Source organism: Trachypithecus francoisi, unplaced genomic scaffold (assembly GCF_009764315.1).
Source record: "Trachypithecus francoisi isolate TF-2019V2 unplaced genomic scaffold, Tfra_2.0 Lachesis_group4, whole genome shotgun sequence".
Classification (NCBI taxonomy): Eukaryota; Metazoa; Chordata; class Mammalia; order Primates; family Cercopithecidae; genus Trachypithecus; species Trachypithecus francoisi.
Window position 1 is genome coordinate 82,358,479 of NW_022681469.1, and position 23,412 is coordinate 82,381,890.

General features: G+C 36.6%; 1 protein-coding gene and 1 pseudogene across 14 annotated transcripts in view; one reads left to right on the forward strand and one right to left on the reverse strand.

Annotated features, from left to right (window-relative positions):
* The window catches only part of PHF14 (PHD finger protein 14), a 200,478-nt gene that overhangs the window by 21,632 nt on the left and 155,434 nt on the right, over positions 1–23,412 (forward strand). For all 14 annotated transcript variants that reach the window (XR_004433291.1, XM_033194692.1, XM_033194693.1 and 11 more), the window contains exon 5: positions 18,107–18,266. Coding sequence is in view for 13 of the 14 variants with exons in the window: in XM_033194692.1 (XP_033050583.1) it covers positions 18,107–18,266 (160 nt within the window). In the remaining variant the exon portion in view is untranslated. The remainder of the gene's footprint in view (positions 1–18,106; positions 18,267–23,412) is intronic.
* LOC117073604 lies at positions 10,602–11,374 on the reverse strand (annotated as a pseudogene).

The window sequence follows — 23,412 nt, forward strand, 5'->3', positions numbered from 1 at the left end:
CTGTCTCAAAGAAAAAAAAAAAAAAATCTTGAAGTGGCAACATGCTTCAGTGTTTGTGTAGTGGCACAGAAGTTTGTATGACTAGAACTGGCTGAGCAAGCTGGTTAGTGGTGGGAGTAGAGATGGTAGTAATCCAGCTGGGGTCTTGCAGATTCTGGTACTGATTTTAGATTTTATTATGATGGATATGGGAAGTCATAGCATGGGTTTTGAGCGGAGGATTAATATGGTTTGATTCATGTTTTGGAAGGATCACTCAGGCTGCTGTGTTGGGAGTAGACTGAAGTGAATCTAAGGTGGGCAACTAGGAAAATATTTAGGAGACCATTGCAGTTATCTAAGAGAGGAATTGGTTTTGAGGTAGATAGTAAAAGTTTGGTTTTACACTGTGTTTATGTAAGATGTTAGGACTAGAAATTTAAATTTGGGACTTATCACCCTGAAGATGTTATGCAAAGATGTAAGACTAAGTGTTTGTAATAAAGTCATCCTAGTACTTTAGAGGAGATGGGGAACACATGGCCAGTGAGATATGAGAACCATGGGTGATGACCCAGAGAAAAATGTTTCAAAAAGAGAAAGTCAGTAAATGTGTCAAATAATGTTTTTAAGAGTGGGAAATCACCCTAATTCAATGCTGGACTTCAAGTACACCACCAGGCAAGCTATCCCAGAGGTTATTGAAAAAAAAAACTAATTGAAAAAATGTTTGTATCACATGATTCATTAAATAAATATAAAATACATAGAAGCAAGGGGAAAGATAGAGGATAAGTTAACACATTTAGACTGAGGTTTAAGTAGGATAGAAGGACGATACTACCTAAATAATTCCTGGGGTACATAGTGTTTATACGTTTTGGCTTATCAGCCTTCTTTGCTAATGCTGCGGTTATGAGAACCAGAACCCACAAGGTAGGTGCCCTGGGCCAAAGATACACACACTCTCAGGAAGATACAGGAACAAGTATGCCTGGTCATGGCGTTAGCTCTCCAGTTAATCTACTCAACAGCCATAGGTTTTATTTGTATTTGTTAGTCAGTGGACAGAATAGGTATCACCAATGGGTGGCCAAATTAAGGCCTCATAAATGTTGAGTTCTAAGTGTCTCATATATATTTAATGTATTTTGACTCTTTGGTGCCTTTTGCATATTTGCCTCAAGAATGTTAGATACATCTTGGTCCTTCTGTCCCTTTGTGTCTGTGTTTAATGCATACATGCTTTACTTTTTATCTATACATACACATGTAAGTTTTATTGATCTCATTTTGTTTCTCTATAGTAGAGTTTAATATTCTCAAGCAGGGCAAAAACACATAACTGAGAATATATCATTGAATTTATTGGCATGAGGGTCATTGGCCATCTTGATCTGAGAGAGTTCAAAGTGAGAATAAAAGAAGGGGAAGTGCAAAAAGTGACCAAGTGCAATTCCTATGACGAGTTTTTATATAAAGAGAAGCCAGGAGATGGGAAAAGGGATGTGAAATTGAGGGGGGGGTTTCCCTTCTTATTTTAGATGCTGTGTTAATTATCTGCTGCTGTGGAACAAATTATCCTAAAACATAGCAGCTTAAAACAACAAACATTTATTATTTCACAAGATTTCTAAAGGTTAAGAAATCTGGGAGCAGTTGGTTGGGTTGTTCTGACGTAGAGTCTCTCATGAAGTTGCAGGTCAAAGCCATAGCCTAGGCTGTAGTCATTTTAAGGTTTGGCTGGACCTGGAGGATTTGCTTCTAAGCTAAGTCAAATAGTTGTTGGTAGGCTTCAGTTCTTTGATGGCTGTTGGCCAGAGACCTCAGTTTCCTACTGCATGGACCTCCCTCATAAACTGCATGAATGTCTTCATGAAGGGCAGCTGGCTTCAGAGTAAGTGATCAAAAAGAGAAAGAGATGGAAGCAGTTGTATAAGAGTACTAGTATATTTTATAATCTAATATTGGTAGTACATACAACCATTTCTCCCATATTCTGCTGTTCACACAAGCCAACCCTAGTCAGATGTAGTTGAGAGCATTCTAAGAGTATAAATACCAGGAGGCACTGATTATTAAGGGCTATCTTAGAGGCTGCCTGCCACATGTGCAGAGAATATATAGCATGTTGTGTGCTGATGGAGATGACCCAGTGGAATGGGAGACTGGTGATATAAGGAAAATAGTAAGGAAAGAAGGGGGAACAATTGCTGGAACAAAAGTTTTGAGTGCAAGATTAGAGGGGATGAGATCCAGTACCAAGTAGAGAGATTGAGTGGATAAGAGTAACCATAGTAATTCGGGAAAAAAGGATATATGGGTCCAAATCTAGGTAGGTTGTTAGATGTGGTAGTTGGAGCATGTGTAAGTTATTTTTAAAATGTTTCTTGTTTTCTTAGTGAAATAGGAAGCAAAGCCATTAGCAGAGAGTGGGGACAGTGGGGAGTTAGAGATTTGGGGAGGCAGAGTTGTATAAAATTTATTTGGGAGAATAAACTGAATAAGGAAATATATACCTAAAATATATATGTATACACACACACACACACATATATACACACACACATAGACAGCAATAAGACCACTTGATATTAGTGGTCATGAATATAAGGGGCTCATTAATATAAATATCATATTCATTCATATGAATATGATATTAGTGGTAATGAATACTGTTACTGAGAAAAGTAAACATGGTTGTATATGTTTGTATTTTTCTTCTCCAGGTGTGGTTCAGATTCCTGGGAGTAGGTAAAGAATATGTTAACTCAGGAGTAGCAGGTACTTTGGCAGTGTTTGTTACATTGATCACTGATGATCACAAACATGTTACTGCTGCTTATATCCATGAATGTCATTGCTGATATGTGATGCAGTCATGATGAGTTCTGTTAGTTTTGGTGATTCTCTTATGATGCTGAGGGCACTCTCTCTCTTTTTCTCTGCTTCATTAAGATGCTGAGTACCATCTCTACTTCTTAAGAAAGAATGACTTTCTTAGGTCCACTTCTTAGATTGTGGTCATTGACCTTGGATGTATTTTTTTAGGCTAGCACAGTAGTTTTAAGTAATAGAATTGGTTGCTAACATTTAAACATTGGGAAGTCTTACACATTTAGGATTTCAAGCTTCTTTTGCAAAGTTCTGGAGGTACTAGAGTTTTTTGCTGTTGTTGTCGCTGTTGTTGTTTTAAGTGATGGAGTGTCCCAGGCTTGCCTCAAACTCCTGGGCTCAAACAGTCTTCTTGTTTGAACTTCCCAAGTAGCTGTGACTAAAGGCACTAAAGGCATATGCCTGCCCTTGCAGTAGTTTTCAGTTTCTTCTAGCACAATCTGCTGGAGCTGAATAAGGCTGCTCCCTGCTAGTAAGGCCTGTGGTCTCCAGTTCATCACAGTCCTCTCTCAAACCACTTACTCATTTTTGTTAGTTGCCTAGTCCCTGGAGATATTTGAATATATAGTTCCTCATCTGCTTTGAGGGTACTGTCTCTTGTTGCTGATACTTGGGCTGCTGATGCCTTGTGGTCTCAATGTCTCACATCTATAATAGTTAAGCAACTCTTTTACTATAGCTTTAACTTTAGGACACAAGCTTGAGCCTACTGGGGACTAGTTCTACGTAAATTTCAAAATGAACCTCGCTCTCTGGTCTGTTTTTGAGTCATGTTTTGCTCCTTGGACTCTTAACTTAGGATGAGTTCTTTCCCAGTAGATTTCATTCTTCAGATAAACATAGATTTCTGTAAGGGCACAATATTAGTTCCACTGACATGCTTACAGCTATTAAAAGTTCATAATAGGACTCCTGCTTCAGATGAATAGCCTCAGTACTGGAAAATCTACCTTCTTTCGAAAGTAGCTTTGATTTTCAGAAACATTTAAAAAGTCTGAATCAAGGCAGACAAATGAGATGATCAAGCTGAGTGGTAATGCCAATTAAGTCAACAGGATGTTGTATCTATATAAAGTCATGTAACAACTCTTCTTGTGTAATTGATTTAACTGGCTTTGATGACAGTCCAAGTTATAAATATGTTTGAGACTTTGCTAATGATAACTCATTTAATTCCCAAAACTAGTTAATGAGAATTGGAGACCTATTTTTATTACAGAGAAGGAAGAAAGTTAGAGAAGGAGAGGGAAATTGATGCATAAATAGGGAAGCTGAATAGTCTTTCACCTCTTTAGGTGAATCTTTATGTTGTATAATTAATTTGTCGGTAGTAGTTTGAATTCTGTGAACTTTATATATGTTCCAAGTAAAGATGCAAAAAGGTAAAAAATAAATTTTTACTTAAAAAAATTATGCTACTACTTTCATCCTCTAGTTTAAATAATTTCCCATTTCCCTTTTAAATTTTGGAGTTTCTGTTGTATGATTGATTTTGTATGTTGTATGATTGGAGTTTCTGTTGTATGATGTGGAGTATCTTTTCATATGCTCATTTGCCTTTTTTGGTTTTTTTGGATGGAGTCTTGCTCTGTTGTTCCGGCTGGAGTGCAGTGGAGGTAATCTTGGCTCACTGCAACCTCTGTCTTCTAGGTTCCTGTGATTCTCGTGCCTCAGCTTCCTGTATAGTTGGGATTACAGGCGCACACCACCACACCTGGCTAATTTTTTAGTTTTAGCAGAGACGGGATTTTGCCATGTTGGCCAGGCTGGTCTCAAACTACTGACCTCAAGTGATCCGCCTGCTTTGGCCTCCCAAAGTGCTGGGATTACAGGCGTGAGCCACCACATCGACCCTTATTTGCCTTTTGTATATCTTCTTGGATGAGGTGTCTATTCAGATCTTTTGCCCATTTTAAAAAATTGGGTTGTTTTCTTATTGTTAAGTTTTAAGAGTTCCTTGTATATTTTGGATAACAGTTCTTTATCAGATAGGTCTTTTGCAAATATTTTCTCCCAGTCTGTAGCTTGTCTTTTTACTCTCTTGACAGTATCTCTCACAGAGCAGAAGTTTTACATTTTAATGGAGTCCAACTTATAAATTATTTGTTTTCTTTATTATGCTTTTGGTCTTGTATCTAAAAAGTTGTTGCTATGGTTAAGGTTATCTAGATTTTCTCCCATGTTAGTTTCTAGTTTTATAATTTTTTAATTGTAAATTTTCTTAATTAAAAATTTTAAAATTTTTACAATTTTGCCTTTCACATTTGGGGTCTGAATTAATTTTTGTTATGAGTATAAGGTCTGTCTCCGAATTAATTATTTTGCACGTGTGTTCAGTTGTTCTATCACCATTTGTTAAAAAAGCTGTCTGTGCTCCGTTGTATTGCCTTTGCTCCTTTGTCAAAGATCAGTTGACTGTATTTATTTGGGTCTTTTTCTGGCCTCAGTTTGTTCGTCGACTGACCTATTTGTCTGTTCTTTGATTAATACCACACTGTCTTGATTACTGCAGCTTCATAGTAAGTCTTAAAATTGAGTAGTGTTACCCCTTTGACTTGTTTTTTTTCCTTCAATATTATATTAGCTCTTCTGGGTTTTTGCTTCTCCATGTAAACTTTAGAGTCAGTTTGCAATATCTACAAAATTATATGCTGGAATTTTGATTGGGATTGTATAGAATCTATAGATCAAGTTGGGAAGAAATGACATCTTGACAATATTGAGCTTTTTTATTCATGAACATAATAAACATTTATTTAGTTATTTGATTTCTTTCATCAGAGTTTTATAGTTTTCTTCATAGAGATCTTGGCAATATTTTGTTAGATTTATATCTAAGTATTTTTTGGGGGGTGCTAATGTAAGTGGAATTTTGTTTTTAATTTCAATTCTACTTGTTCATTGCTTTCATAAGAAAGCAATTGGCTTTTGTATATTAACTTTGTATGCTGCAGTCTTGCTATAATTGCTTTTTAGTTCCAGGAAATTTTTGACTACTCTTCCAGATTTTCTACTTAGACAGTCAAGTCATTTGAAAGCAAAGATGATTTTCTTTCTTTCTTTCCACTGTGTATATTTTTATTTCCCTTTCTTGTCTAAAAAAACAGTAGTGACAGAGAACATCCTTGTCTCATACCTCATCTTTGTGGGCAAGCTTCTAGTTTCTCATCGTTAAGTATGATGTTAGCTATAGGTTTTTTTGTAGAGTTTCTGTATGCTGTAGTAGAGGAAATTACTCCTTATTTCTGTTTGTGTGTGTGTGTGTGTGTTTTAACTTGTTTGTTTGTTTTGAGACAGAGTCTCACTCTGTTGCCCAGGCTGGAGTGCAGTGGCGCAATTTTGGCTCACTGCAACCCCCACCTCCTGACTTCAAGTGATTCTCCTGCCTCAGCCTCCCCTAATGTGTGTATAATTTTAAAAGGTGCTTCAAGATTCCTCATGTAGGAGATGGGGAGGATCATCCTTTGAGAGACATTGGTTTAGAAGAAAGTAAGAATGGGGCGATAAAAGGAACTCTACAATGTGGATGATGTCATGCTGGAGCTTAGACAGCCACAGGTATAGATCATGGGAGGAGCCAGAGCAATGTAGAATGAAGCATGGTTCCTGGTATAAGGCAAGTATAAGGTTGACAATGAGGTTTCTAAAAATTAAGACTTTTTATTGTATTTATTTATTTATTTTGAAACGGAGTTTTGCTCTTGTTGCCCAGGCTGGAGTGCAGTGGAGCAATCTCAGCTCACTGCAACCTCCAACGCCTAGGTTCAAGCAATTCTCCTGCCTCAGCCTCCCAGAGTAGCTGGGACTACAGGCATGCACCACCATGCCCGGCTAACTTTTTGTATTTTTATTAGAGACAGGGTTTCTCCATGTTGATCAGGCTGGTCTCGAACTCCTCCGCCTCTGGTGATCCACCCGCCTCTGCCTCCCAAAGTGCTGGGATTATAGGTGTGAGCCACCGTGCCCGGCCAAAAATTCATATTTTTTATTCCTCTTAATAATGGTTAGGGCAAGCACAGGAAAGAAGAGGCAAAAATGAAATGCTGATGACAAAAAGTAACGATGTGAGCGCCAATAGAAGGTTGAGGGTCAGTGCAGATGGAAGCTTGGGTAGTATCTGCTAAACAGATGTGCCTTCTCTTGCTCCAGCTCTTCTACTGTCTTCAGGTTGATTTTTCTTTCTTTTTTTTTTTTTTTTTTGAGACGGAGTCTCGCTGTGTAGCCAGGCTGGAGTGCAGTGGCTTGATCTCGGTTCATTGTAATCTCTGCCTCCCGGGTTCAAGTGATTCTCCTGCCTCAGCCTCCCGAGTAGCTGGGATTACAGGCATGCACCACCACACCCAGCTGATTTTTGTATTTTTAGTAGGGATGGGGTTTCACCATGTTGGCCAGGATGGTCTTGATCTCCTGACCTCATGGTCTGCCCCCCTTGGCCTCCCAAAGTGCTGTTCATATTATTTTCTGCTTAAAATCAGTCCCTTAAAAATAAAGTTCACACTAATAGCAAGACATATTATTTTCTGCTTAAAATAAGTCCCTTAAAAATAAAGTTCACACTAATAGCAAGACTCTGGGATCCCATACCACTTGCCTTCTTCTCCAGTGTTTGGGGGCTTTCATATATGCTTTTCCTCTTACCCAGATTCCTCTTGTTCCACAAATGTAACCTAAATATATAGACTTTAAGCTAGTGTTTACCATTTGTGTTCCTGTTATTTGGATACTTGAAAAATCTTATTTTTAATTTTATTTTTAAAGATTTTATTGTGTATATTTAAGGTATACAATGTGTTGTTATGGGATTCATATAAATAGTAAAAAGGTTACTGTAGTGAAGGAAATGAACATATCCATCATCTCACATAATTACCCAATTTTTAAAAAGTTTACCAAGTCCATCCTTCTGCAGAACTTACTCATTTTTGTTTTTGTGAGAACAGCTAAAATTTACATTTAGCATGAATCCCATACACAGTACAAGTTTATTACCTTGAAAAATCTTAATTCATTCAAATATTTTTTCTTAATTATAAGTAACACATGAGCAGATATGTAAAATAGTTATGCTTTCTGTCTCAACTCTACTTTTTGCATAGGGAATCACTGTTAACAATTTGGTGTGAATCTACCCCATCTGTCCCTGGTACCTTGTGTACCAGGGGTTTTTAAACTTTATTTTATTATGTAGATATATGTCCATTGTAGAAAACATCAGTAGAAATAAGCTAAGAAAACATCTCCCAGTTGGGCATGGTGACTCACACTTGTAATCCCAGCAATCTGGGAGGCTGAGGTGGGTGGATCACTTGAGCTTAGGCGTTTGAGACCAGCCTGGGCAATGTGGTGAAACCCGGTCTCTACAAAAAATACAAAAGTTAGCCAGGTGCGGTGGCTCGGGCCTGTAGTCCCAACTACTTGAGGGGCTGAGGCAGAGGATCACTTGAGCCAGGGAGTTCGAGGCTTCAGTGAACCAAGATTGCACCACTGCATTCCAGTGTGGGCTACAGAGGAAGACTTTGTCTCAAAAAAAAAAAAAAGAAAAAGAAAACATCTCTCATAATTATACCACCTAGAGGTAAATATGCTTAAAACTTTAGTGTTTGTGTTTGTTCTTCCAGGCTTTTTTTTTTTTTTTTTTTTTGCTTGCTCATGCATGTATACAAATATTTTTTTTAATTTAATAGCCGATAATATGCACACTCTTCTTATAATCTCTATACCTCTGTTATCACTATGGTTTCTCCACACCCCACTGGATCCATTCAGGTACCGTGAGTTGTACTTGTGTTATATCTCTTTAGTCTCCATTAATCTAGAACAATTTTTCTGCCTTTTGATGGTGTTCATGATGTTGACATATTGAAGAATCTTAGTTTTTTTTTTTTTTTTTTTGAGACGGAGTCTTGCTCTGCCGCCCAGGCTGGAGTGCAGTGGCCGGCTCTCAGCTCACTGCAAGCTCCGCCTCCCGGGTTCACGCCATTCTCCTGTCTCAGCCTCCCGAGTAGCTGGGACTACAGGCGCCCGCCTCTTCGCCCGGCTAGTTTTTTGTATTTTTTAGTAGAGACGGGGTTTCACCGTATTAGCCAGGATGGTCTCGATCTCCTGACCTCGTGATCCACCCGTCTCGGCCTCCCAAAGTGCTGGGATTACAGGCTTGAGCTACCGCGCCCGGCCAGAATCTTAGTTTTTATAATGTCATACTGAATATCTCTCAGTCTGGATATATCTAATTGTTTTCTTGTGATTAGATTCAATTTAAACTTTTTTTTTTTTTGAAAGCATATTTTTTGTAAGATGTATAATGTAGCTGGGTGCGGTGGCTCACGCCTGTAATCCCAGCACTTTGGGAGGCCAAGGTGGGTGGATTACTTGAAGTCAGGAGTTCGAGACCAGCCTGGCCAACATGACAAAACCCCATCTCTACTAAAAATACAAAAATTAGCCTGTAATCCCAGCTAGTTGGGAGGCTGAGGCATGAGAATAGCTTGAATCTGGGAGGTGAAGGTTACAGTAAGCCAAGATTGTGTCACTGCACTCCAGCCTGGGCAACAGAGTGAGATTCTGTCTCAAAAAAAAAAAAAAAAAAGTCTAATGTCAATTTATTGCATTATTGGTGATAGTTCAGGTGGTGTCAACCACAGACCTCGTAATTTTAAAAGTTTTTTTTTTCTATTTGTAATTAATGAGAAATCTGTGGGATAATAATTTTGAGACTTTGTTAATATGCCGTTCTCTAGCAACTTTCCACTTAATAGTTTTAGCATCCTTGTTAAAGTCACTGATTACAATTACACTGATTACATATGTGGGCTGCAAGATGGAAATTTGCTAATTCTAATTCTAATTCCTCCTACATTTATTAGGAAGCATTTACTGTGTAAAGAAATTCTCTTCCCCTTTTTTCCTTTTCAGTATTACCATGGCCTCATATGTTATAATTTGTTAACTGATTGCTGTTTCTGATACTTGTTACATTGTCCAAATTTGACCAGTGAGAGTCCTTTAAGCAGGCTCTTGTATATACACAAACACTTCTCTCTCTCTCTCTTACTCTTTCTTTGTTCTGTCCACCACTTTTCTCTCTCCATCTCTAAATAAATTGGATAAATCGCAAAGATATTTTTCTGCAACTTGCTTTGTTTCACTCATCTGTTAATTCTGTAATTCTTCCCATGTCAGTGTATATGGGATATTTCATTCTTTTTAATGATACATAGAATGGCTCAACCATTATGTACTTATTTTTTTGTTTCAAGTTTTTGACTCATGTATAGTGCTGACAAACATGTGCCATGTATATGTATGTAATAATTTCTGTGGGATAGATACCTAGAAGTAAAATTTCTTTTATTTTTTTGAGACAAAGTCTTGTTCTGTCGCCAGGCTGGAGTACAAAGGTGCGATCTTGGCTCACTGCAACCTCTGCCTCCTGGGTTCAAGCAATTCTCCCGCCTCAGCCTCGTGAGTAGCTGGGACTACAGTCGTGTGCCACTACGCCCGGCTAATTTTTGTGTTTTGAGTAGAGATGGGATTTCCCCATGTTGGCCAGGATGGTCTTGATCTCCTGACCTTGTGATCTGCCCACCTTGGCCTCCCAAAGTGCTGGGATTACAGGGAAGTAAAATTTCTGAGTCAAAAGATAAGTGTATTTAAACATTTAAAAACCATTTCCAGATTGACTACCAAAAAAACTGTAGTAATTACCAACAATGCACAAACTGCTTGATAACGTTGCATATTTGTAAATTTTATTTTATTCTTTTGGATATAATCTCTTTATTACAATGTGCATTCACCTTATTAAGAATTAAGTTTGGTATCTTGTGGCCAATTGCCACATTTTGTTTTCTCTTACTTGCCTGTCATTTTCTTAGTCATTTCTTTTCTTTTTTTTCTGGTGAAAACATATACATATATTTAGAATTAGCCAGCTGGACCGGGTTTAGATGATCCCAATTTTGTCGGCAACATTCAAAGCACTGTAATCAGGAGACAGTCGAACATATCTCGTCTTCTCTCCATCAGGCCAAATTAGGGTGTTGACCTTGACCACATCAATGTCATAGAGCTTCCTCACAGCCTGTTTGATCTGGTGCTTGTTTGCTTTAACATCCACAATGAACACAAGTGTGTTGTTGTCTTCTACTTCATGGCCGACTCAGTGGTCAGCAGAAACTTGATAGTGTAATAGTCAAGCTTGTTTCTCCAGGGGGCACTCTTCCGAGCATATCTGGGCTGCCTCCGGAGTCTCAGTGTCTTGGGCTGCTGGAAGGTGGGTGACATGCAGATCTTCTTTTTTTGGTGGCTGTGGACACCTTTCAACACTGCCTTCTTGGCCTTCAAAGCCTTCGGTTTGGCTTCAGCATTAGGAGGGGCAGGAGCTTCCTTCACTTTCGGTGCCATCTTGTGAAAAGCATAGTCATTTCTTGGCCTTGCTTGGTGGCTCACGCCTGTAATCCCAGCACGTTGGGAGGCCAAGGCATGTGGATCACCTGAGGTCAGGAGTTTGAGACCAGCCTGGCTAACGTGGTGAAACTCCCTTCTCTACTAAAAATACAAAAAATTTGCCAGGCGTGGTGGTGGGCGCCTGTAATCCCAGCTACTCGGGAGGCGGAGGCAGGAGAATTGCTTGAACCCAGGAGGCAGAGGTTGCAGTGAGCCGAGATCGCGCCAATGCACTCCAGCTTGGGTAATGAGCGAAACTCCGTCTCAAAAAAAAAAAAAAGACAAGCTTAGTCATTAGGTTCTCTTTGTCTCTTTTCTCATTGACGTATTGAAATTCTTTTTTTAATGTTCTTTGTTACGTGTTGCAAATATTTTCCATCCTTGCAAATTCTTTTTATGTTTCCATCTTGTTCTGTATCCTTTAACTTTGTGATTTTTTTGTTGTTTACAATTTTCTGTACAGTTAACACCTGTAGATTTTTTTTTCCCTTTAATTCTTTTGAAACTAGCTTTTAAGTTTCAAAATAAATTTTTATCTAAAACTCAATCCAAAGAAAGGGACATTTTTAAAAGTGTAATAAGCAGCTAGTGTTGCTAGAGCCTTTTGTTCTTAAATTCACGTGCTTACAGTGACAGACTTCCATATTGTAATTCAGCCATGCAATTTTTAAAAAACATCTCATGATTAAATATGAACTTCATGAATACTTAATTTAGAGAAAACTGTTTGCCTATCATAATGCATGAATATTAAATAAAATGTGGAAAATATAGAACAGAGAGAAGAAAAACATTCCTAATTGTCCTAATATCCAGACAGCCATAGTATTTTGTTGCATTTCTTTTATCTTCTTTTTTTTGAGAAATATGCTTATTCTCAAGTAATTGCATAAAGATTTTTAAGTTGAGATTTTGCTAAAAAATAGTATGCCAAATTTTGCTTATTGAATTTATAATTGTTTACTGTAATTACTTTTCAGAGTGCTTGCTTCATCTAAATCTCTTTTCTTTTTGAAATTTGAGGGCTGCAGTTTCTCACTTAGTATAAATATCTTTGTGGGAAGATCTTCTAATATTAGGGTACCTCTGACCATGATGTCACTTATCCTGATATCCTTATTGCAGTGTGTCTGAAGGAAAATATCAGGTATATGTTAGTACATGACAGAAGTTAGGTAGTGTACTTACCAGCAGTTGCCCTCAGGTTTAGTTGCTATTCATTAAATGAGATAAGGCTTATTAAGAGATGTTTCCCCCTATTTTTCAGTTTACTGTTAGCCTAGCCCAAGGCCATTTTTGTTTTTTAGTGTATGCAAAAAGATATCCTTAGGAGTGTTTACTGGATAGTAGAATATATTCAAGTTATAACCATTTGGTACTTTACTTCTTTTATGCTTTAGGACGGGGGTCCCCAACCAGGTGGTACTGGTCCTTGGCCTGTTAGGAACTGGGCCTCACAGCAGGGGGTGAGCGGCTGGTGAGCGAGCATTACTGCCTGAGCTCCACCTCCTGTCAGATCAGTGGCAGCATTGGATTCTCATGGAAGCGCAAACACTATTGTGAACTGCACATGTGAGGGATCTAGGTTTCATACTTCTTATGAGAATGTGATGCCTGATGATCTGAGGTAGGACAGTTTCATCCAAAATAATCCCCTTGTCCTATCCATGGAAAAATTGTTTTCCATGAAACCAGTCCCTGGTGCCACTGCGTTAGGATATGTTTCTGACAAGTATTATGCATGTTGTAGGTACTGTCTTTCTCGTAAACAATATTACTCGTTTTAAAATCTTTTTTTGGCCAGATGTGGTGGCTCACACCTGTAATCCCAGCACTCTGGGAGGCCAAGGTGGGCGAATCACGAGGTCAGGATATCGAGATCATCCTGGCTAACATGGTGAAACCCTGTCTCTACTAAAAATACAAAAACATTAGCCCGGCATGGTGGTGAACACCTGTAGTCCCAGCTACTCTGGAGGCTGAGGCAGGAGAATGGTGTGAACCTGGAGGCGGAGCTTGCAGTGAGCTGAGATCATGCCACTTCACTGAGCCTGGGCGACAGAGTGAAACTCCATCTCAAAAAAAAAAAAAAAAAATTAAAAAAAAATCTTTTTTATTGATGAATTTCATAGTCAAAAGTCTAATGATATATTAAGTACAGAAAAAGTGTTTTAAGTTTTTAAATGACAACTTTTATATACCTGTTTTATATATACTGAAATATAATTAGGATAAATATTATTAAACATATACTGCAGCTGAAGTAACTAAGCTTCAGAGATTTGGTTTGTTCAAAGTTACATAGCTAGAAGGTGGAAGACTGAAAGTCCACTGGCCTCTCTGTGAAAAGCTGAATGAGGAACATTTCCACTGATTGAAATTATCCATACCTTTGTACAACTCAAAACAATTGTAAACACATTTTTTTCTTAAATGTGAGTTGTATACATAGCATATATTAGTCAAAGATTGATCCTCACTAAATGGCCATAGAAATGTGTCTTCTATATTACCCATTGGAAACACATTGGGCACATATGAAATGAGTTTTAGGTGTTCATACATTGTTTATTTTGTTTCCCCATATGAAAAAGAAAATATTTTTTCCCATACTCATGTTTTATATGGAAGAGAGAAAGATTTTAGAACGTATTTAGTCACTAATTAAAATGAATTGGAGCAGATACACAGTGCTAGAACTTGGTCTAGATCTCAGTAAACCCAACAGGTATGACAGAGAAATATGGGATAAGTGGCAGGTAAAAGTGGCAAGTAAAGAACTCTATAAAGATAATGACACAGTATGGATCATTTTTCAGGGACAGCGAAGCTGAAGAAAAAGTACGTACACACTTGCTGGTGGTTCTTTGAACTTGCACAACACCAGTCTTCCAGATTACAAAGGAAGAATTTCCTGGGAATGGATTTCAGAATCATTCCTGAGATTGTTTGTAGGAGGTTTAAAACTCTGTGCAAATGTGCACGTTTGCTGTGTGTGTGGAATATTCTTTAAAAATGTAATTGAAAATTTTCTTTATTCTAAAAAAAGTAAACTGCTGTGATTTACCTTGATTTGCCTGAATGAAGTTAATAAATTGGATAGCTCCTTAAGGGCTTTATTCTCTTGGTAATTGCCTACTTCTGTGAATGCAGATTTTATCTAGTTTGAATTTGTTTCAAAGGAACATTATTTTGTAAAGAAAATATGTATTTTTTCCCATGTGGTATTGCATAGCATTGAGAAAATAGATTGATGATTATTGTTTCGTTTTATGATTTTTCTTTGAATATAACGTTTTGCTCTTTTGTTGGAAATAAAACTGATCCCAAGAAGAAAATTGTATTTCCTTTTAATTTTATGACAGTGCATTTAAAATAATACATATCTAGACAAGGTGATGAAGATGATGATTGCCAACCACAATTTAATGACATTAAAGAAATTAATGAGTTTTGATTCCTTTGCTTATCTTGTGTGTTACAGTCTAACTCCTTTTAAATATTTTCTTTGACATTTTATATGACTTTCAGATTGTGTGTGTACATATGTTATAGTTATGTATTAAAGTACATTAAAATATTAAATGAAATTAATTATATAGTTTAATTTATAGCTATTTTAACTACATTTAGCATAACTATTAACATAGTATATATGAAATAAATCCATATATTATGTATAATATATATATACACACATGCATAATCTGAAAAAATATATATACTTTGTTGAGACGAGATTTTTGCTCTGTTGCCCAGACTGGTTCACTGCACCCTCCACATCCCAGGCTAAAGTGATTCTCCCACCTCAGCCTCTCTAGCAGCTGAGACTATGGTGTGTGCCACCATGCTTGGCTAAACTCTGTTTTGTGTTTTTTATAGAGACAGGGCCTCACTATGTTGCCCAGGCTGGTCTCAAACTCCTGGGCTCAAGCGATCATCCTGCCTCAGCCTCCCAAAGCATTGGGGTGGCAGGCATGAACTACAAGGCTTGGCTGACTTTCAGATTTTATTAAAATTCAATGTTATAAAACCTTTGAATAGCAAAGGATAACAATTAAACAGTTGCTTGAAGCAGCTTGTGTAAGTCATAGTTGCAAACCAACTTTTTAGTTTTTTGCTTACTATTAGGCTATTTTAATTTAGATATATATTAGGTAAGTAGTGTTTTAATGAAATACATGTAACCATTGACATATAATGAAATCTAGTTAATGTTCGTAATTTAAAATTATTTACTAATTGTATATGTCTCTTTCTTTCTCATGGCTGATTTGTTTAACTCAGTATTCATTCATTTATATACTGTAGTTATTTATTTATTTTAGTTTGAATTTCTTTGATGGCTGTGAGAGGTCACTCTCCAATTTAGGCTCATGGTTGTCTGGTTAGTGTTTACCAGTTCAAATAATCACATGATCTTATGTTGGCTAAAGTCTTTTAGGAGACAATCATGTTAAATGTTTCTCATCGTGGCTTATTTAATGTCATCAGTTTATTGGGGGTTACTTTGGGTGCCCCTTAGAACTTGGCACCAAGACCTACCCTCTTAGAATAAACCTGGTCAAAAGGATGTTGGGATGGTTGCTATTTCATCTTTAGAAATGACCTATCTTGAGTTGTAATACATGTGTCTTAGGAGACTGGAGAAATGCCTAAACCTACAGGTGATACATCAGGACTAGAATTTAGTTGCAATGTATCATTATTATATATGCTTTAAATTGTTTCTTTGAAGGATGTTTTACATAAGGGCAGTGCGTTCCTTTTTAGAGGAAGGGAAATTTGATAATGAGAAGTTAGTGTGTGTCTATCACCATTTGGGAAAAAGAAATCTATTTAGGAGTCATGACTATCATCAGTAGAGAAGTGTACTTTATTGTTGGTTATCAGTAAGTAGTTCAGCATGGTTTTTTATAGTCTGAATGAAATACTGTCTCAGAACTTTTCAGTTTCCATTTATCAGATTCCATGTTTATTATACTTTGGTGGTAGTAATACAAACTTCTAGGCATCTTGATGCTGAGAAAGTTATTTATGATTATGGATGTGACATTGCTTACTAGCAGATTTTGTTGGTTTCTCAGGTACTGACAGCCTCATCAATGCTGAGTTCATAGACAAAATTGAGTTGTAGGAATTTTAATGATCAAAACCTGATTTACCAAGATATTGTCAATGAAGTCCTGCCTGAATTTCTTATTGCAGCTTTGATAAATAATCTACTCTTTTAAACTCAGAATCAAGGAAAATACTTTGACTTTATAAAAATTTTAGGCAGATTTAGAAGCCTAAATAGTAACTTTAAATATACAGTCACCCCTCAGTATAGGGTGATTGATTCTAGGGGATTGGTTCCAGGACCCCTGCAGATACCAAAATTAGCCCATATTCAAGTCCCACAGTTGGACTTGGGGAATTTGGGTTGATGAAAAGTTGATGCTTTGTATGTGTGAGTTGTGTATCCCACAAGTGTATTTTCACTCCGTATTGTGTTGAAAGAAATTCGCGTATAAGTGCACCTGACCAGTTCAAACCTGTGTTGTTCCATTGTCAACTGTAACTTGTAATTCCAGAGATGTATATAAGGAAACTTTGCTTTTGATCATTGGAGGGCAGTTGAACTGAAGTATAACATGTCCTACTCTAAAATGTAAAGAACATTGCCAGATTATCTTGTTGGTTGGGGGTGTTCAAGAGAATCTTTAAGGATTTTTATTACATTAGCTGCCTAAGTAATATGATGAACTCCTCTCAGAATATTTAGTTTTGTGAGTGATAAGAGGAAAAAAGAGAATGACATACTGTTTTCATCCATTTCAGTTATAGGCAAATTTTCACAGAAGACAGAATAATTTAAAATTTTTAAACAGATTAAATACATCATATAGTTAGAGATTGGCTCAGTTGTGCGTGGAACTCTGTCTAACGTTATTACTCTGAACTTTTCAAACTGTTCTATAGTTTTAGGTGTGTAACTTTGCTTTTACAATTGTATTATACCTGTTTATATTACAATCTGCCACCTCCAAAATTAGATCAAAGACTTTTTTGTTTGTATGGTTGTTTTGCATGAGTTTGGTCTTTTATATATATATTTTAGTACCTGGTACAAAGGGACCTCGGTAAGTATTTACCAACCAATAATTAACTAATCTAAATTCTTTAATGACAACTTATATTTTTATGTTTTATATTTTTATTTTTTATGAGATGGAATTTTGCTGTTGGTACCCAGGCTGGAGTGCAGTGGCGCAATCTTGGCTCACTCACTGCAACTTCTGCCTCCTAGGTTCAAGCTATTCTCCTGCCTCAGCTTCTCGAGTAGCTGGGATTCCAGATGCCTGCCACCACGCCTGGGTAATTTTTGAGTTTTTAGTAGAGATGAGGTTTCACCATGTTGGCCAGGCTTTTCTAGAACTCCTGACCTCAGGTGATTTGACCACCTTGGCCTCCCAAAGTGCTGGGAATACAGGCATGAGCCACTGCGCCCAGCCTATTTTTAAATATTTTTTAAATTAAAAATTTATTGTTTTCCCACCTTTAATGCTTTTACAGTAGGACTAAAACTATTTTTTAAAATGTCATTTATTTCATTGTGTTACTACATTAGGTGAAAAAGTATATAAAATGAGTTTATCTCTGTATTTTAATACATTTCTTATAAATCACTGGTATTTCATATCTTTTTCCTTATCTCTTTCCTTTGCTATTCTTTTTCTTTTGTGATTGTATGTGACTTTAACAAAATAAACCCTATTTAATCATAGTGTTTTTCTTTTTTTAGGTTGTTACGGAGTTGATGGAGAAAGTGACTCTATTATGAGTTCAGCTTCTGAAAACTCCACTGAACCTTGGTTTTGTGATGCCTGTAAATGTGGTGTTTCTCCTAGCTGTGAACTGTGCCCTAATCAGGATGGAATTTTCAAGGAGACAGATGCTGGAAGGTTAATTTCCTAATTATGTTGATTGATATGTTTGCTTTATAATGTGTCTGCCTTTGACTTCCCTGTTCTTCTGTTTATGATTATCCAGGTTACACACTTTCATTTGATTGCTTCTTTGTATGTTCTTGGCATAGAGTAAATGACCACTGGGATACAGATGGAGAAGGGTGAGAGGAAAGACCATTTATTGAGTACCTGCATTTGCCTTTACATCCATAATCTTACTTAATCTTAATAATTGACCCTATGATGAGGCAGGTGATGAAGTTTCTCATTTGATAGGTGTAGTACCCAGGGCTCAGATTATTTAAATAACTTATTAGTTCAAGACTAATAAGTTACCTAAGTATATTCAAACTGGTGAATGGTCAATTTTGAACCTAGATCTGTATAACTTTATATCAGTAGATAGAACTTAATACAGTGATTTAAAAAGGAGAAGTTTAGTATAAAGAATTATTAAGCTATGATAAAAGAGTCACCAAGGTATAAAAAAACTTTAAAGGATGCTCTGGGGCTGAGGGAGATTATCCAAGGAATGACAAAATTGGAATGATGACCTCCTACCCTGGATTGGGGTTCAGGCTTTGCTGGAGAAATTATAGTTAAACCCGAATGGATGGAGAGAAGTATGCTGGTTATAGCCTAGCCAAATTTTGTCTTCAGTTCATGGCAAGTAGGTGGCTGGGTACAGTCTGCGGGGAGAACTGGGTCACTGGTTTGAAACCTGAAGAGTATGCTATCTGTGTCGAGAGGGCCATGGAAAAATGGTCTTCAGGTTGGGCCAGGGCTGTGAGGTCACTGAGGGACTGTGTATATGGCTGGAGCAGAGCACAGGAGGATGTACTCCACCCATCCCAGATGAAAAGCCCCTCCCTCCTACAAGACCTCCTGCCATTGAGTTTATAACTCCGTCTACCATTGAGCTTAGTGTCATTCTCACTCTAAGAAGAAATGCTGAAGAATTTCTGTCCATTATTGCAGAATAGGTATCGAAGCATGCATGAGAGGCAATTAAATCAATAAGTGGCACAAAGACCTGTGTTCTTTTTACTACATTCACACTCATGTGTGTTAACACATTTGAGCACTTGTCATCGTAATGGTGTTGTCATCTTTCCTGGTTTTTGTTTTGTTTTGTTTTTTTACAGGAGACTACCATCTAGGGTTGGTAACTAAAATTAAGAGTAATTTTCAACCTTTTCTGTTTTGTGGACATCACACTCTGTCTCTTCCTCTCCAGTATAAGGGGAGGGGGGTATTTAATTTTTATTTTGTCACATAAGGATATTTTAGTATTTTATTAAACATGCTTTATATTAAAAACAAGAATAACAGCAAAGCAACCTATATAAATTATCACCATCATTTCCCATACTTTAACATAAAAAAACTAGGGTACATTATGTCCTAAAATAAAGGATAGGCTTTAAAATTTAATAAATTTTACTTTAGTAAAGTAAAACAAATTTTTCTTATTTTTATCATTTTTGCCTCAATTGGTGGACCGATCCTTGAGAAATGTTGCCATACAAGATTGCTGGGATAGCATAGAGTGTACCATTGGATCTTGGAGAACCCCATGTGTTGATGTTCAGGACAAATGACTAAAGAATGTTACCTCTCCTTCCTTATCGTCTATCCAAAAATAAAGTATATAACAAATGATTTGTTGTATTGACATGAATCTGTGGTCTATATCATAGGCATAGGCATTACTTTAAGTTTGGCCTGACAGTGGCCTAGTATTAGGGAGTTCAGTAAGCATTAAGTGTGCACTTTCAAGTTGGACTGTCTATTTTTGGATTCTGGTCTTTTTTTTTTTCTTACTAGGTATAATTTTAGGCAAGTGATGTAACCTTTTTATGCCTCAGTTTCCTTAGTAGTGTTGAGAGGACTAAAAGATGATCCATGAGAAACAATTAGCAGTTTCTGTAACATAAGTGGTTAGTAATTGTCTCCTTACTCTTACTACTGCCGTTACTGCTACTACTAGTTCTTTCTTATTACTATTATTGCTCTACTTATTTTAGGTAATCATGGAGTATTAGCTCATGCATAGATTTTTTTTTTTTTTGATAACTCTTCCAGTCCTGAGAATTGAAATTTTTGGTGATAAATTGTGATGAATAAGTAAGGCAGTTTTGGAAAGACAGAACTTCCTTTTAGGGAAGAGAATTTATTTTACTCTTTTTCTTGTTAATAATTTAAAAGTTCTGTTAGGGCACTGTCAAATAGTGGTTACTTCATACTATCATAATAGACAAAACAACAGGCAAAGTTGTTTCTGAATTAAGAAAACTGAGACCTCTTTACCATTTAGGTTTACTGAGGGATATTTTTTTGGATACTGTGGACGTTACATAAGTAGACATCTCCTGTGATGGTGCAACATGGCAAAAATTCTTTTATATACTGTTTGAACACTTTACTTGCACTAATGTCTACACTCACCTGTAGGCTGTACTGGAAATTATAGGCCTTCATAATATTTCCAAGGATGTAATACTAGTTTGATTCAAGGTATGAAAAGCCAAGAAAACTCGACAAGCCTTTTAGTATATGAGCTTCAAATGGAAAACAGGGAAAAAGAATGAATACTGTATCTAAAGAATAAAAAAGGTTTTGAAGTTCACTATCACATGGGATTAATTAGACTTTTTTCCTTCTATTCTTGATGGGAGCCACAAGTTCTACATAGAAAATGATGTGATTTAATGTAAGAAAACCAGTACTTTCCTGTCATTAAATTTTTATTTTATATCTTATGGAGAGTAAGACTTATAAACCTGACTGTGGGAAATTTTTAGGCATGCTCTCCTTTTTAATTTTTTATTTATAGTTTTACTATTTGTGGGTACATAGTATATATATGTATTCATGGGGTACATGAGATGTTTTGACACAGGCATGCAATGTGAAATAAGCACATCATGGAGAATGGGGTATCCATTTCTCTAACACTTATCTTTTGAGTTACAAACAATCCAGTTACACTCTGTAAGTTATTTTTAAGTGTACAATTTAGTTTTTCTTGTCTGTAGTCACCCTGTTGTGCTATCAAACAGTAGGTCTTATTCCTTCCACTTTTTCTACTCATTAATCTGCCACCTCCCCCCACCGTTTTACCCTTTCCCTGCACTATCCTTCCCAACCTCTAGTAACCATCCTTCTCCTATATCCATGAGTTCAGTTGTTTGATTTTTAGATCCCACAAATAAGTGAGAACATGTGATGTTTGTCTCGCTGTGCCTGGCTTATTTTACCTAACATAATGATCTCTAGTTCCACCCAACTTGTTGCAAATGACTGGCTCTCATTCTTTTTTATGGCTGAGTAGTACTCCATTGTGTATTGTATACCACGTTTTCTTTATCCAATTTCAATCTGTTAATGGAAACTTAGGTTGCTTCTAAATCTTAGCTATTGTAAACAGTGCTGCGACAAATATAGGAGTGCAGATATCTGTTTAATATACAGATTTACTTTCTTTTGAATGTATACCCAACAGTGTGATTGCTGGATTATATGGCAGCTCAATTTTTAGGAACCTCCGAAGTTTTCTTCATCATTTAATTTACATTTTGTGCAGCAGTGTACAAGGGTTCCCTTTTCTCCACATCCTTGCCAACATTTGTTATTGCCTGTCTTTTGGATATAAGCTATTTTAACTGGGGTGTGATGATATTTCATGGTAGTTTTGATTTGCATTTCTCTGACAATCAAGGATTTTGAGTCCTTTTTCATATACCTGTTTTAGTGTATGAACTTCCTTTTGTGTGTCTTCTTTTGAGAAATGTCTATTCAAATCTTTAGTCTATTTTTAATCAGATTATTAGAGTTTTTTTCCTGTAGAGTTACTTGAACTCCTTATATATTGTGGTTATTTATCCCTTGTTAGTTGGGTAATTTGCAAATATTTTCTCCCATTCTGTGGGTTGTCTCTTCAGTTTGATGATTGTATCCTTTGTCCAACTTGTGATCCTGCTTTTTTTAAAACCTGGTATGATATCTTTTGTCTATTTTTGCTTTGGTTGCTTGTGCTTGTGGAGTTTCGCTCAAGAAATTTTGCCCAGAGCAGTGTCCTAGAGATTTTCCCCAACGTTTTCTTGTAGTATTTTCGTAGTTTGAGGTCTTAGATTTAAGTCTTTAATCCGTTTTGATTTGATTTTTGTATATGGCAAGAGATGGGGTCTAGTTTCCTTCTTCTGCATATGGATATCTACTTTTTCCAGGACCATTTATTGAAGAAACTCTTTTCCCGTATATATGTTCCTGGCACCTTTGTTGAATTAAGTTCATTTAGGTGTGTGGATTTGTTTCTGAATTCTCTATTCTCTTCCATTGTTCTGTGTATCTGTTTTATGACAGTACCATGCTGTTTTGGTTACTATAGGTCTGTGGTATAATTTGAAGTCAGGTAGTATGATTCATTTTTGCTTAGGATAGCTTTGGCTATTCTGGGTGTTTTGTGGTTCTGTATACATTTTAGGATTGTTTTTTCTATTTCTGTGAAGGATGTCTTTGGTATTTTGATAGGGATTGCATTGAATCTGTACATTGCTTTGGCTAGTTGGGCATTTTAACAATATTGATTCTTCCAGTTCATGAACATGGAATAGTTTTCCATTTTTTGGTGTCTTCTTCAATTTGTTTCATCAGTGTTTTATAGTTGTTATTATAGAGATCTCTTACTTCTTTGTTTAAGTTAATTCCGAGGTATTTAAACTTATGTATGGCTATTATAAATGCCATTACTTTTAAAATTTCTTTTTCAGATTATTCACTGTTGTCATGTAGACATGCTCCTGATTTTTGTATGTTGCTTTTGTCTTCTGCAACTTTACTGAATTTATCGGTTCTAATAGTTTTCTTATGGAGTCTTTAGGTTTTTCCAAATACGGTGTTATATTATCTGCAAACAAGAATAATTTGACTTCTTTCTTTCCAATTTGGATGCCCTTTATATCTTTCTGTTGTCTGATTGCTGGAAGCTAGGGCTTCCAGTACTATGTTGAATAACAGTGGTGACAGTGGGTATCCTTGTCGTTTTCCAAATCTTAGAGGAAAAGCTTACAGTTTTTCCCATTCAGTATGATACTAGCTGTGGGTCTCTCATATATGACTTTTATTATATTGAGGTATG